At 44.6% G+C, this 13,036-nt stretch overlaps 1 protein-coding gene across 11 annotated transcripts in view; it reads right to left on the reverse strand.

Moving 5' to 3' along the window:
* CHRNA7 (cholinergic receptor nicotinic alpha 7 subunit) overlaps positions 1 to 10,577 on the reverse strand; it is a 133,933-nt gene extending 123,356 nt beyond the window's left edge. For 7 of the 11 annotated variants that reach the window (XM_085017211.1, XM_085017181.1, XM_085017158.1 and 4 more), the window contains exons 1-2: positions 9,948 to 10,079; positions 9,550 to 9,689 (exon numbers count right to left, since the gene is read on the reverse strand). Coding sequence is in view for 4 of the 11 variants with exons in the window: in XM_085017158.1 (XP_084873284.1) it covers positions 9,550 to 9,689; positions 9,948 to 9,993 (186 nt within the window). In the remaining 7 variants the exon portion in view is untranslated. Of the gene's footprint in view, positions 1 to 9,549; positions 9,690 to 9,947; positions 10,080 to 10,357 lie in introns of those variants that run through there. The other 4 variants (XM_085017166.1, XM_085017220.1, XM_085017171.1 and 1 more) reach the window with 1 other exon arrangement.
* Positions 10,578 to 13,036: the final 2,459 nt, after the last annotated feature.

Raw genomic sequence — 13,036 nt, forward strand, 5'->3', positions numbered from 1 at the left:
GTTAAGGATCTGGCATTATCCCTGCTATGGCTCAGGTAGCTGCTGTGGTACAGATTGGATCCCTGGTCCAGGAACTTCCACATGCCACAAGTGCAGCCAGAAAAAAATATGTCTGAAAAAGTGTGTATGAATATATGTGTGTGTGCATGTGTGTGTATAAAACTGAATCACTTTGCTGTACACCTGTCAGTAACATAACATTGTAAATGAACTATACTTCAAAAAAAGAGGAGGGATATGGCCAAAAATAAAAATAAATAAATGTTTAAAAAAGAGAAGAGAAGAACCTGAAAGGAGTGAAAAGACCAGTCAAACAATGAGAAAATATTTGCAAAGACATTTCATTAAGGGCTCATGTCCATAATAGAGAAAAACTCATACAAATCCCAATTAAGAAAAAAAAAAAAAAACCACAAAACAAAACCAAAAAAAAAATGATAAAAACTGGCAAGAAATACTTTGCAAAAACAGTTGATATCCAAGTGGAAAATTAAGAAATGAATATGTCCTCAGCTCTATTGGTAATCAGGAAACTGCTAATTAAAATCACAAGGATGTACCGCTTCCCACCCACCAGAATGATAAATTTAAAAGGTTAAAATAGGGAGTTCCCCTCATAGCACAGTGGTAGTGAATCTGACTAGTATCCATGAGGGTGCGGGTTCAATCCCTGGCCCCACTCAGTGGGTAGAGGATCCAGCGTTGCCATGAGCTGTGATGTAGGTCAAAGATGAGGCTCAGATCCTGAGTTGCTGTGGTTTTGGTGTAGGCCAGCAACTGCAGCTCTGATTCGACCCCTAGCCTGGTAATTTCTATATGCCAAGGGTGCAGCCCTAAAAAGACAAAAAAAAAAAAAAGACTAAAATACAAAGTGTAGGTGAGTGAATTTTTCAAACCCTGCTGGTGAGAACATTAATTGGTATAATCATTTGGAAAGGGTCTGGCTTCATCTGGAAAAGTTAAATATATGCCAACCTATGGTCTGTCAAGGCTCTCCTATGTATCTACACACGTGATGGACAGAATTACAAACATATGGGCATCAAAAGACGTGCACACTAAGAAGACTCTTGACAATGATTTTCATAAGAGATGAGTCTAGAAACAATTTAAATCTCCATCAACAGGATAACGCATCATATTCTATTCACACAATAAAAATGAATAAACTGCAGCAACAGGCAACAACTTAGGTGACACCAAAAGTGACCAAAAGGCACCAAAAAAATACATTCCTGTGTGGTTGTGCGATTCCACTTGTATAAAATCCTGGAAAATGGCAAAACTAATCCCTGGTGCTTGACATCCTACTGATGTTTTTCCAGTGGGAAAGAAGTGGGGGGAGAGCTGTACTGGGAGGGGGTAACCTGCACAGTTCCCCTGTGATGATTCACTGAGTTGGTTTTCAGACTGAGTCACACTGTGGATCTGTTTTACACTATAATTCAAAGTTTAAAATGGGATTAGAGGATGACTTCCAAAAGGAAACATCTCTCTAAGAGCTAGCCAGTGTATTAAAAGTTACTTCAAACATCAATAAGACATCTTAATAGAAAGCAGTGAATAAATGAACGTCTCCGGACCAGTGATTTCACCAGTGAATGCTATCAATTTGAGTTTAATCAATCAGTAAGCAGCCTTGGCTGAACTACCTTAATCCAAGCTCCCCACACCCAACCCCGACCCACCCCGGATATAACACACCTTATGTGGGAGCTTCTTAAAACAGATATAGTAGCTAAGAAAACCATTTCACAATCCTGAAGTTTCGAAATACCTGGAGCTCTAACTGAACACTTGCCTTCTCTCCATAAAATATAACAAACACATTTTTTCTTGCTCAGACACCACCTCTTTGCCTCCAAGACAGGAGTATTTACTCAAAACTTGCCCTTAGTGATCCCAGAATTACCTCACAGGTGGCACTCACAGCCGAAATGTCCTCCCACTTCTACCCATCACCGTCTGCATATCAGCTCCTTCTTCTAAGACCTGACTCAGAGCCTAAAGTCAGCCCAGTGTCCAGACCTCTCCCACAGCCCGCTATCATGCAGTGACCTTTAACCCATAACACAGGATTTTAAACAATTTCTTATTTAACTTCGTGTTAGTTTCAGTCAATTATTTGCCTTTCTGGGAGCTGGGACTCCAGAGCTTTTGCTATAACTTCTAGCTTTTTCTCTTGGAAACTTAAGCGTATTATGTGATGTCTTATTGGTGATATTAAAAAAAAAAAAAACTCAACAAGAAGAGAGAAGAGTAATGGGTGTGTGTGTTTATACACATATAAAATAAGTGCATGCAAATTGTTTTATGATGGTTTTGGTTTTTATTGGGTGGTTCTTTCTGTTAAAAGGGTTTATAGCTAATGTTGAGTGCGAATAAGGAAATCACTGAAATAAAGAGCATGGGAATTAGGAAGTTCCAAACTACTTCCTTCTTGTCTGGGGAGTAAAACACTACCTCATCCTGATAAATCAATAAGGGAGCAGAGGTCTACAAAGGCATCTCTCCATGACAAGATTATTTCTCTTCCTCTAACAGCATGTTGGGGGTGAATGCGGAGCTCGGAGAAAAATGAACCTTTAGGGACCATCTTCAGTGGTTAGACTTGAAAGTCAACATTGACTAGAAAGCTTCCTTGAGTACAGGTGTCCCCAATACCCAGTCCAGAAAGCTAAAAAATGTTGTACCTTTATACCTTTGTACCTTTATATTCCATAGCCATAAAGATACAATTTTCTACCATAATAAATCTGGACCAGTTATAAAGGTGCATTGTAAAAAAAAATAAGTTTTAATTTAGAATTTCAGTTCTGCTATGAGCAATGATGAACTAGGTGATTCTCAAGAACCCCCCAGTGAGAACAGTTGGGAAATGCAATGATGACGCTCAGGAAGGCACCAGAGGACAGAAAGGGCAATGAGGAATGGCAGGTCAAGGTCTAGGAAAGGATGGGAAGCTTAGGAGAATAACAGGGGGCCACTTTTCCAGAACCATGAGATGATTTCTAAAGCCAAGCCTAAGTGGCCAAAAGTTCAAGAAGATCTTGAAGACTGAAGGGCCAGCAGAACAAAGGGGAATTCAGGGTCTGCAGTATAGAAGAAAGACCCTGGAAAGTTCTCTACATTCACACTCTAGAAATAGATGCAAAATTCAGAAACAAGCCAGCCCTCACAGGAAAGAAAGCCCAGCTCATTTTCTCAACCTCTAACTGGATTGAGGAGATTATTCATGCCGAAACTGTAGCCTAGGTGATGATCAGAATCAAATATAAAATTGGAGGGAAACAGTGTCTTAAAGATCTTCACATTATCTCTGCAACTTTTCACATGCAATGTATGGGACAAAATAAAAAAGCAACTAAACTTTAATATAACATCATGAACCATTTCAATGAATACTTTCTAAAGGATTTCTACAACAAAAATAAGAATAGTGAATATGCAGTGTTGGAGAGAATTTTGTAATAGTGGGGGAAGAACACAATTTTATTTGAAAACTATATTAGCTTACTACCCAGCATATTTGTGTCACTTTTTAAAAAATTTTTCATTGGAATATAGTTGACTTATAATGTTGTAGTAGTTTCAGGTGTACAGCATAGTGAATCAGTTATATATAAAAATATATCCATTCTTTTTTCCCATATAGATTATTACAACCTATTGAGTAGATTTCCCTGAGCGCTACAGTAGGTTCTTGTTAATCATCTATTTCATACAATGGTGTGTATATATTATTCCCATCCTTCCAATTCCTCCCTACTTTCATGGTTTCCACTATGGTGACCATAAGATTGGTTTTGGTTCCATGTCTTGGCTATTGTAAACAGTGCTGCAATGAACACAGGGGTGTATGTATCTTTTTGAATTATGGTTTTCTCTGGATAGATGCCCAGGAGTGGGACTGCTGGATTATATAGTAGACTGATGCATGCTAATGTTGTTTAAGGCACCATCATGGTGTCATGCCATTTTAATTTTTAAATATTTCTCCATACATCCTATAAACATAAAGAAAAAACAGTCTGAACGGCACAGGGCTTAAGTAATGGTGATTTGGGTGATTTTTCCCCTCACATTCCTTTTTATGTTTAATTTGATTTCTTGCACAAAATACATTATTACATGCGTAACTGTAATGAGTAATTATAAGAAATACCACTTATTTCAATGTAATAAAAACATTATTAGGATAATTACATGATTGTACCTTGGGTTTTCTCCTCAGACTGTTTTCAAGGTGTGTAATTTTGACAGCAATATTTGGTAATATTATGGTAGAACTGTAGCATTTTACATAGTGGCTAGTAAGCATTAAGTCTGACAAAACTGAGCAGAGGCCCCCAAGAGATTCCAGAGAACACATAAGCCCTTAAATGATGGACTCCACACCCATGCCAGCCATCTGCAGTAGTAAACCTCAAGCGCACAACCACTTATTCTTGGGACTAAAGCTTCTAAAATGTTGAACCTGCAATCCAAAATCTATAAAATAGCAAAAATTATGGATGTGTAATTATGCATTACCCATTTCTGTATAATTACGCGTTGATTCATATCACTCATTTTAAATGTCTTCTGGACAGGCATAACTGTACACATTTAATGTATGCAAATCAACACTCAGAATGGCCTTTCAATGTATGTGTACAGGTGAATGACTAAATGGTATTCATAAAGAAGAAATATTAAAGAAACTGTTGGTAGTTTAGAACCTTACATTTGCATCACTTCAAAATGATTTCTTTGTCTCATCTCATTCCCAGTTCAGTTACAAGACCATGAGGTTAATTAATAATCACCATCAGAGAATGCATTTAGGAATAATTCAGTTACTTTCATTTAACAAATTTACCTATTTCCATATACAAAGTTCATATCCACAGTTATATGTCATAGGCAGAATGTCCAAAATGTCCCTGGAGTCTGTACACATCTCCACATTCCCACAGTGACCATTCTAGTTTCGACCTCTTCATCCCTTGCCTACACTTTCTCTTCCCCCTAACCTGTCCCATCACATACACTGCTCTCCGGCATCCTCTAGATAAGCACAGATCTAGTAACATCCCTCCTCTGATTAAAAACCCAGCACCCCCTCCCACTCTCCACCTCAGGCCTCACCTAGGGGGCCTGCTGCAGACCACGGCAGGTAAAATGATCCCTCTAAAAACATATGTTTTAAGATATATGCACTTTTTTCCATTCTAATCTATAATTTATACTTGTTGGATTTAATACAAAGATCATGGTTTGGACTGTTTCCATTTTTAGGAAAATACGCCATGGCGAGCTGATCTTACACCTTCAGAAAACCTCTGGTACATGGCCACTGACTCCTCATGTCCTGATGGACAGATACCCAGGCCAGGGCCCAAGGCATGATCTAAACTCTACAGAACCACTCAACACACCTCACACTTGACACACCTCAAGCTCAGCACCTCTCCTGTCCATGGTATGAACTCACCTCAACCCTCTCACCGAGATAACCCTATCCTTCATCTTGCAAGGTGTCTCTCTAGAACATCATTCTTACAAAAGAGGTGGGAACTCTACCCAATATTCTGTGATAATCTACAGGGGGAAAGAATCTGAAAAAGAATGGATGTGTGTGTATGTATAAGTGAATCACTTTGTTGTACAGCAGAAATTATCACGTTGTAAATCAACTATACTTCAAAAAAAAAAAACCTTTAAAAATGGGAAAAAAAGGAAACTTTATGGAGTTCCCAATGTAGCTCAGTGGTAACAAACCCAACTAGTATCCATGAGGACACGGGTTTGATCCCTGTTCTCACTCAATGGGTTAAGGATCCAGCGGTGCTGTGATCTGTGGTGTAGGTCACAGACAAGGCTTGGATCCTCCATTGCCATTGCTGTGGTGTAGGCCAGCAGCTACAGTTCTGATTCAGCTCCTGGCCTGGGAACTTCCATATGCCATGGGTGCAGCCCTAGAAAAACAAAGAAAGAAGGAAAGAAAGAAAGAAAGAAAGAAAGAAAGAAAGAAAGAAAGAAGGAAGGAAGGAAGGAAGGAAGGAAGGAAGGAAGGAAGGAAGGAAAGAGGGAGGGAGGGGGGAAGGGAAAAAGGAAGGAAGAAAGAGGGAGAAAGGTAGGCAGGTTGGTGGTTTGGTCAATACCACATCCTCTTTCATAAATTATCAATAAACATAAGCATATTCAATTTTCTGAAAAATTGTATTGGCAACAAAACTGAAGCCAAAATCAACTGGGAGCCAGAATTCCACAGAACACACCCTGTCGAGCCTGTGCTGTCCTCAATACACGCTCAGTCTTTCCTCCCCTTGTTCACTTTACCTGGAAAACCTTGCCTATTTTCCAAATGACAAACACCTACTCACCTTCAGAAATCTTAATCCTAGCCACCTTCCCTAGAGGTAAATACTTCCTTTGGCTATGTGTATCTTCACCACTTTGTACAGACATCTGTGTTCAATAACACATGAGGTAATCTTGGATTTACATATCAGTCTCCCTAGACAGACTGTGAATTCTGGAAGTAGAAATAATCCCTTTAACCATATATCAATTTCCAGAATCTAGCAAAGTCCACAAGAAGGGTTCAATAAGCATATGTGGAATAAGTTCATGAACAAGTAAATAATCCTCCACGAAAATAAGATACATAGAGTCATATGTATCTCCCTATTACTCTAGCCAGGAAATCTCTGCTGGCAGAAATGGGAATAATAACAAGATTTTTTTTTGTGGGGAGGGGGGATGGTTTCCACAACAGCCCAGTGAGAATGGACAAAGGACACCTGGAACTGAATTTGTAAAGAGAACCTGATACCTGTTAAGGCTTTGCCACAGCAATTGCTTCTGTGTCACTGTATCTCTGTCCAGGGTCCTGAGAGCCCAGCTGGAAAGCCCTGGCTCTGCTTCAAAAGGAGACAGAGCCAAGTACAGCTGGAATACAAATGTTTGCATATTTCATTATTTCTGATATAGAGACCTTCTTTTCACCCAGGATCTCAGGACAGTCACATTTCATCAGTTACACTCAGCCAGTTTAAATAAATTAAGCCGACTTTGTTCTGCAAAACAAGTTAAGGATTCTAAAGGAGGCAGGAGATGCAAAGTACTTTCCAAGCAGAGATGTGGGTTTTCCTCAGGGCCCTGCCTCTTACCAATGAGCAACCTTAGGCAAGTGACCACACCTTTCTAGGCACTGACATTCTGACCTATGAGTCACTACATAATGAAGATCAAGCAAACTTTCAGTGAATCATCAGGGTGTAGCAAGCACTTTCTCTTATTTAATCCTCTCAAAACCTGTGAAGTGGGGATTATTCTCATTTTACACATGAAGAAACAGGGCTTAAAAAGGTAAAGTATATTTGCTCAAGGCCACTACATGAATTCACAGCACTGCCTGGATGAGAAGTTCAACACATTCATGGTTAGATCCACAGCCAAGGTGAGACCAAGGCTTTCTCCCCTCCCCTCCTGCCCTCCAATGACCTCTGGCTGCTAAAACCTGTCTTCACAAATGCTTCTCCAATACCAGAATATTGATGACACACAGTGTTATTTCTGTTATTTTAATTTTTTTTCTAAAAATATGTGTGTGTGTGTGTGTGTGTGTGTGTGTGAATACACACACACACACACATATGACTGGGTCACTTTGCTGTACAGCAGAAATTGGCACAACACTGTAAATCAACTATACTTTTTTAATCTTTCTAACTTGACAAGTTTTGCATTTTATTACTTTTTAATTGTCACATCTTGTAACCCTAGCTTATGTCTAAACTTCTCATGCAAACCAAAATACCTCAAGTAACCTGATTCCTTAAGGGTCTCTTAAAGATGCAGACGTACCCAGGAAGAAGCCTGCAGCTTCCTGGTGAGTGGGCTTCTCACCAAAAGAGCCTGCCACAGCCCTAAGGCACCTGCTCCCTGGCTGGGTAGCACTGCCTCTCTACATCCTAGTCAGCCAACACAAGGACCATTCCAAGAGGCAGCTGTGGTGCATGCTCATGCATGCTCACACACACACAGTGAGGCTGTCTGGGCCAACTCTAGGCAAATGGGGTGGAATGGGTTCACTTTCTTTCCACCTGTGTAGCTTGTGAGCTCAGCTCGTGGTCCTCCACCATGTGTGGCGTAGGGTATTTTGTTCAGTTTGTACTGATGAAAATGACCATAGTCATGTGTTTAACTTCATGGTCTCTCAAAGTTGCCTCCACATTTTTTGGGTCATCTCAATGACAAATGTTGGGCTGTACTGTCCAGTTAATTAGCAGGAAAGTACAGACCTGAGATGTTTAAGAAACTTACCTAAGACCAATCATCCAGAAATGAGCAGAGCCAGAACCTGCCAAGGCTCCCAAGAATAAATCTTTGAGTTCCCTGAAATAACAGAGAAGCTGCTCCATAAAGTACCTGCCTCCCAAAATGCCAAAGAGCCTGTGACCCTCCAAAACCCCCGCACCTCCATTTTTCTGTCCTGGCTCTGCTCAATACCAGGACTGTTTCTCAATTTTAAACTAGGTTAAATAATGCAACATGATCAGTGTGGCAGAATGAGTACTCCCTATGTGCAGGATTGTGAAATATCATCTGTCTTTTTATACCTCTAATCTGAATACCTCTGGTGGCTTTTGGCACTTTCTACCTGTTGTAGCTTTTCTTGCACCTCCTTCCTACCACGCTCTTCCCTCCCAGGAACACTGCTATCCTTACACACTGCTCCAGAGCCAAATCCCATGCCTTGTACAGGCTAGACAGTGAAACCCATTTAAAATGACAACCACTTCTGCAAACTATTTGAATGGTATGAAGGACATGCCAATGACAACTTAATATCCAAAGCAGTCTAGAAGAGCCGAAGAACAAACTTACCCAGATATTACACAGATCTACCAATTGAAGTGGGCACTAATAAATCCACAAGAAGCCCATGGGGCTGGAAGCAGCTGCCTGAAGATGCAGACAGTGCGTCCTGGCTGTGGAGCCCTGCTCAGACTCTGAGCAGGTCAACCTTCACTACCTTTGCCAGGAAGACAAAGAGTGACTATTATTGGAATTGGGGAGGGGGTATAAATGCTCATTGCTGGCCCTCTGGCAGTTGGACGGATGAACGAACTGTCAAGCCCAGGGCCAGGTCTCTACCCAGAGAAGTTACTTCCCGGGGGCAGCAGAAAAACCTAGAAATGCCTACTTTGACACCAAACGTCGGACAGCATGCCAACATTTATACCATAAAATATATGACCATTCAGATCTGTTCTTGTTTAATTCCCTGCTCAGAACAGGGATACTAGTGCCCAGAGTTTGTAAGCAGCGGGAAAGGCGGGTCTGAAGCACTGGAGAACACGTGGCCCGGCTCACCGGGTTCCTCCTGGGCGACTGGGAAACCGAGGCAACCGGCAGCGGAGAGGCCAGGGCCAGATTGACAGCGCGGGCCCGCCGCGCCCCGGGCCAGCGAGAGCGTCCCGACCAACCCATTCCGCCAGGCGCCTCCACCGCCCCTCGAAATCCCAGGCGGGGAGAGGGAGCCGGACCGGTACTCACCACGTCCATGATCTGCAGGAGACTCAGGGAGAAGTAGACAGTGAGCGGCTGCGAGTCGTTGGCCACGGGCCTCTCCAAGGGATTGTAGTTCTTGACCAGGTCCTTGTAGAGCTTCCTCTGGAACTCGCCTTGTAGAGACACTTCAGGAGAGGACAGCCGGGCGGGCTGCTCAGGGAAGGCCGGCGGGGGTGCGCCCCACGCCCCCTGCCAGGGACCTCCGCCACCCAAGCGGCGCAACACAGATGCGCGGGGCTCGCCCTCCCCCGGCATCACCGCCCGATCCCCCTGTCGGGCGCGAGCCCCCGAACCTGGCCCCTGAGCGGGGCGCCCAAAGCCGCCCAGGATGTGCCCAGGATCCCGCGTAAGGAGTGGAGGACGGGGAGAGCCAGAGGCTTTACCGTGCATGAGCGACGCGACCAGCGCCAGGCACACCGAGCGGCGCATGTTGGAGCCCGAGCTACAGCCGGTAGCCGCGCCCGCGTCTCGGCTGTTGGCTCCGGCCTGCGCCTGCGGCCGCTGTGCCGCCTCTCCCCACTCTGCTTGCGCGCCTTTAAAGAGCGGAGCGCGCGCCCCCGCCCCGCCCGCCCCCGCGCGACTCTCCACGTGATTAGCCCCACCCCCGTCTCCACCACCACCACCACCACCACCACCCCCCCTCTACTCCCGCGCCCTCCTCTCCCCGCACCCCTCTACTCGCCCGCGGACCCCGGGCTGCTCGGCGGCCGCAGGGGGAACTGCAGCCTCCGCGCGCGAGAGAGAACGAGCGCCCCCGCCCCACCTCCGTCTCCACCGAGCGGTCCCCGCGCACCAGAGGCTGCCCGCGGCCAGTTTTGCCGGCCCCCCTCGTCCTTTGTCCCCACTCCGCTCCCTCTTGCCCTCAGTCGGAAGCCACGCCAGGCCGCAGGGAGAACGCTGGACCATTCTGGGTCTGGTTCTCCACGGCCCTCTCACCCCCACGCAAGCGGCAGGGTGCAGCGTCGGAGAACCGGGAACCCACAGGTTCACAAGTCCCTCGGAGGAGAGGAGACAGGCCCGAGATAGGCCCCTCCCACCTGCCCGCCAGTCGCGGGTATTCTTTCAGCAACCATTTGCTGGGCTTTGCCAGCCTGATTCTCAGTTTTGGAAGTGCCCGGAGGGGAGGCATAGTTGTCCGGGGAGGCTTCCTCCCCACAGGAGAGACTGTGAGAGTGTGCGATGGAGTTCCTGGTGTATAATCGCCTTGTGTTTGGTAGTCTTTTTAAAGGCGATTCAAAAGGTTGTAAGTTAACTCCTAACCCCTTGCTGGGAGGACAGTGGAAACTTGGAGGTGTGAACCAGGCTTTTTTTTTTTTTTTTTTTTTAAGCCCTGGAGAATTAATTGCCAAGGGGAGTCACAAAGAAGAAGCCAAAGGGGTAAGGGTCTTAGTCATGTCCCAGATGCTGAGAAGGGGTGCCTGGTTCTGGAAGAGGATGGAAGAGATGGTGCCCAGGAGAGCCTTTTAAGAGTGGTGGGAAAGCTTTGTCCTCTTGGCTCATAGCAAGTCTGTTGCAGAAGGATGAGGGAAGAGGGGTTCTGTGTGCCCCCTTGTTGCAGACCTGGGTTATTGGCTTTCCTTAATGAATAGAAATCAGTAAGAGGCCAGGCAAGAAATTCAGGCAAGGTCTGTGGTTCCTGCTGCTGTTTCCCTTGCTCTCTGGCTGGGGAGGGTGTGCTGCCAGAGGAGTGGCTGGGTGGTTTGCCCATCCCTTTGGTGGTGGTGTGTGGCATGTGTTGTATCCTGATTTTGCTCCCCCTCTTCAGAAGTGGCAGTTTATTTATTTATTTATTAGTTTCTTTGTATCTTATTGTCCATAACTTGTCCCAGTTGGGCAGGCATGCAGTTATTTTCTTTGTATTTTGTTTCTCCAGAGGGTGTTTGTCTAGGTGGAAACACTGCTGCAAAGGGTCCCAGGTCCCATCCTGTCTCACCTTTAGGGGCATCTGCAGCTCACCTTCCTCAGGACTGAAAGAATCTGAACTTCACTAGGAGCTGGGGTCTCACTGGGCCAGCAGAGGCAGTGCCCACATTTCTGAAGTGCATAAGGCACAGATTCTTGGATAGCACCAAAAACTAGGGCAAGACTTTCCAAAATGTGCCCTTGAATTAACCCTGGCAGCAGGAATGGGCGACTTAGCCCGTTATTTGATTTGGAAAAAGGAGGAAATATGTCAGCCTTGCAATGAAAGTGTCTTATAGCAAATTCATACCTGCTAAGTGATGCATGTATAAGTAGATAATTGGTATAGGCTTTGATAAATGCAGTAGGATCCTAGAGGAAGCAAGAATTCATTCTTTCTGGAGAAGGCTTCACAGAAGAGGTGACAGCTGACTTGGGCTTGCCTCAAAGGAAGTGTTCTCCTGGGGATGGGGATACCAGGGCAGGGAGTCCTGGTAAGCAGACAGGCATGCTCTTAGCTTCATTTGGCTCCTGAGTTCCACACCATCTGTGGCCGTCTGGATACACACAGAGCTGCCATGTGGAAAGAAATAAGCTGCATGGTGTTGACTGCTGGCAAAAAGGGAGTCAGACAAGGAAAATGATATTCAACAATGGAATAGAGGAGGCGTAAGAAGCATCATTTGGAAGACTCTCACTGGCACACCACCTTCACTGGTCCTGTGAATGCAGCACTCACTCTCCTACAAGCACCTAAAAGCCCTGCTTTCCATCCTAGAGGGATATGAGCCCAGAGAGACCAAGGGATTTCATATATGTGGAGGATGGTCATGGGGATCACATTCCTGAAAGCATCATTAACTCCTTGCCCCCTTGGTACCCCATAATATCAGAAAACTCAATTACATTTTCCAGTGGGACGAGAGGTCAGATCTTACGTACAGTTCTTCCTCAACTTATAATTGGGGTTACATCTTGATAAACCCATTATAAGTTGAAAGTATTGTTAAGTCAAAAATGCCTTTAGGCGTAGGTTGCAGCTGCAGCCCAGATTCAACCCCTGGCCTGGAAATTTCCATATGCTGAGGTTGTGGCCATAAGAAAAAAATGCATTTAGGAGTTCCTGCTGCAGCTGAGTGGATTAAGACTCTGACTAGTATCTATGAGGATGTGGGTTCAATCCCTGGCCTTGCTCAGTGGGTTAAAGGATCTGGCATTGCTGTGAGCTGTTGTGTAGGTTGCAGACGCAGCTTGGATCCAGAGTTGCTGTGGCTGTGGTGTAGGCCAGCAGCTGCAGCTCTGATTCGAGCCCTAGCCTGGGAACTTCCATATGCAGCAGGTGTGGCCCTGAAAAAAAAAAAAAAAGAAGAAGAAGACAAAGAGAAAAAAGAAAATGCATTTAATACATCCTAACGTACCAAACATCAAACCTGAGCCTGGCCTCCTACCTTGAGTGTGCTCAAAACACTTACATTAGCCTACAGTTGGATAAAATCATCTAAGATAAAATGTTTTATAACAAAGTGTTGACTGTCTCGTGAACACCGTCCTGAAAGTGAAAAACAGAACG

The sequence above is a fragment of the Sus scrofa genome, chromosome 1 (assembly GCF_054392235.1).
Source record: "Sus scrofa isolate SSC_HxYL_T2T_F1_AM1 chromosome 1, Sscrofa_HxYL_maternal_Yorkshire_Landrace_v2.0, whole genome shotgun sequence".
Lineage (NCBI taxonomy): Eukaryota > Metazoa > Chordata > Mammalia > Artiodactyla > Suidae > Sus > Sus scrofa.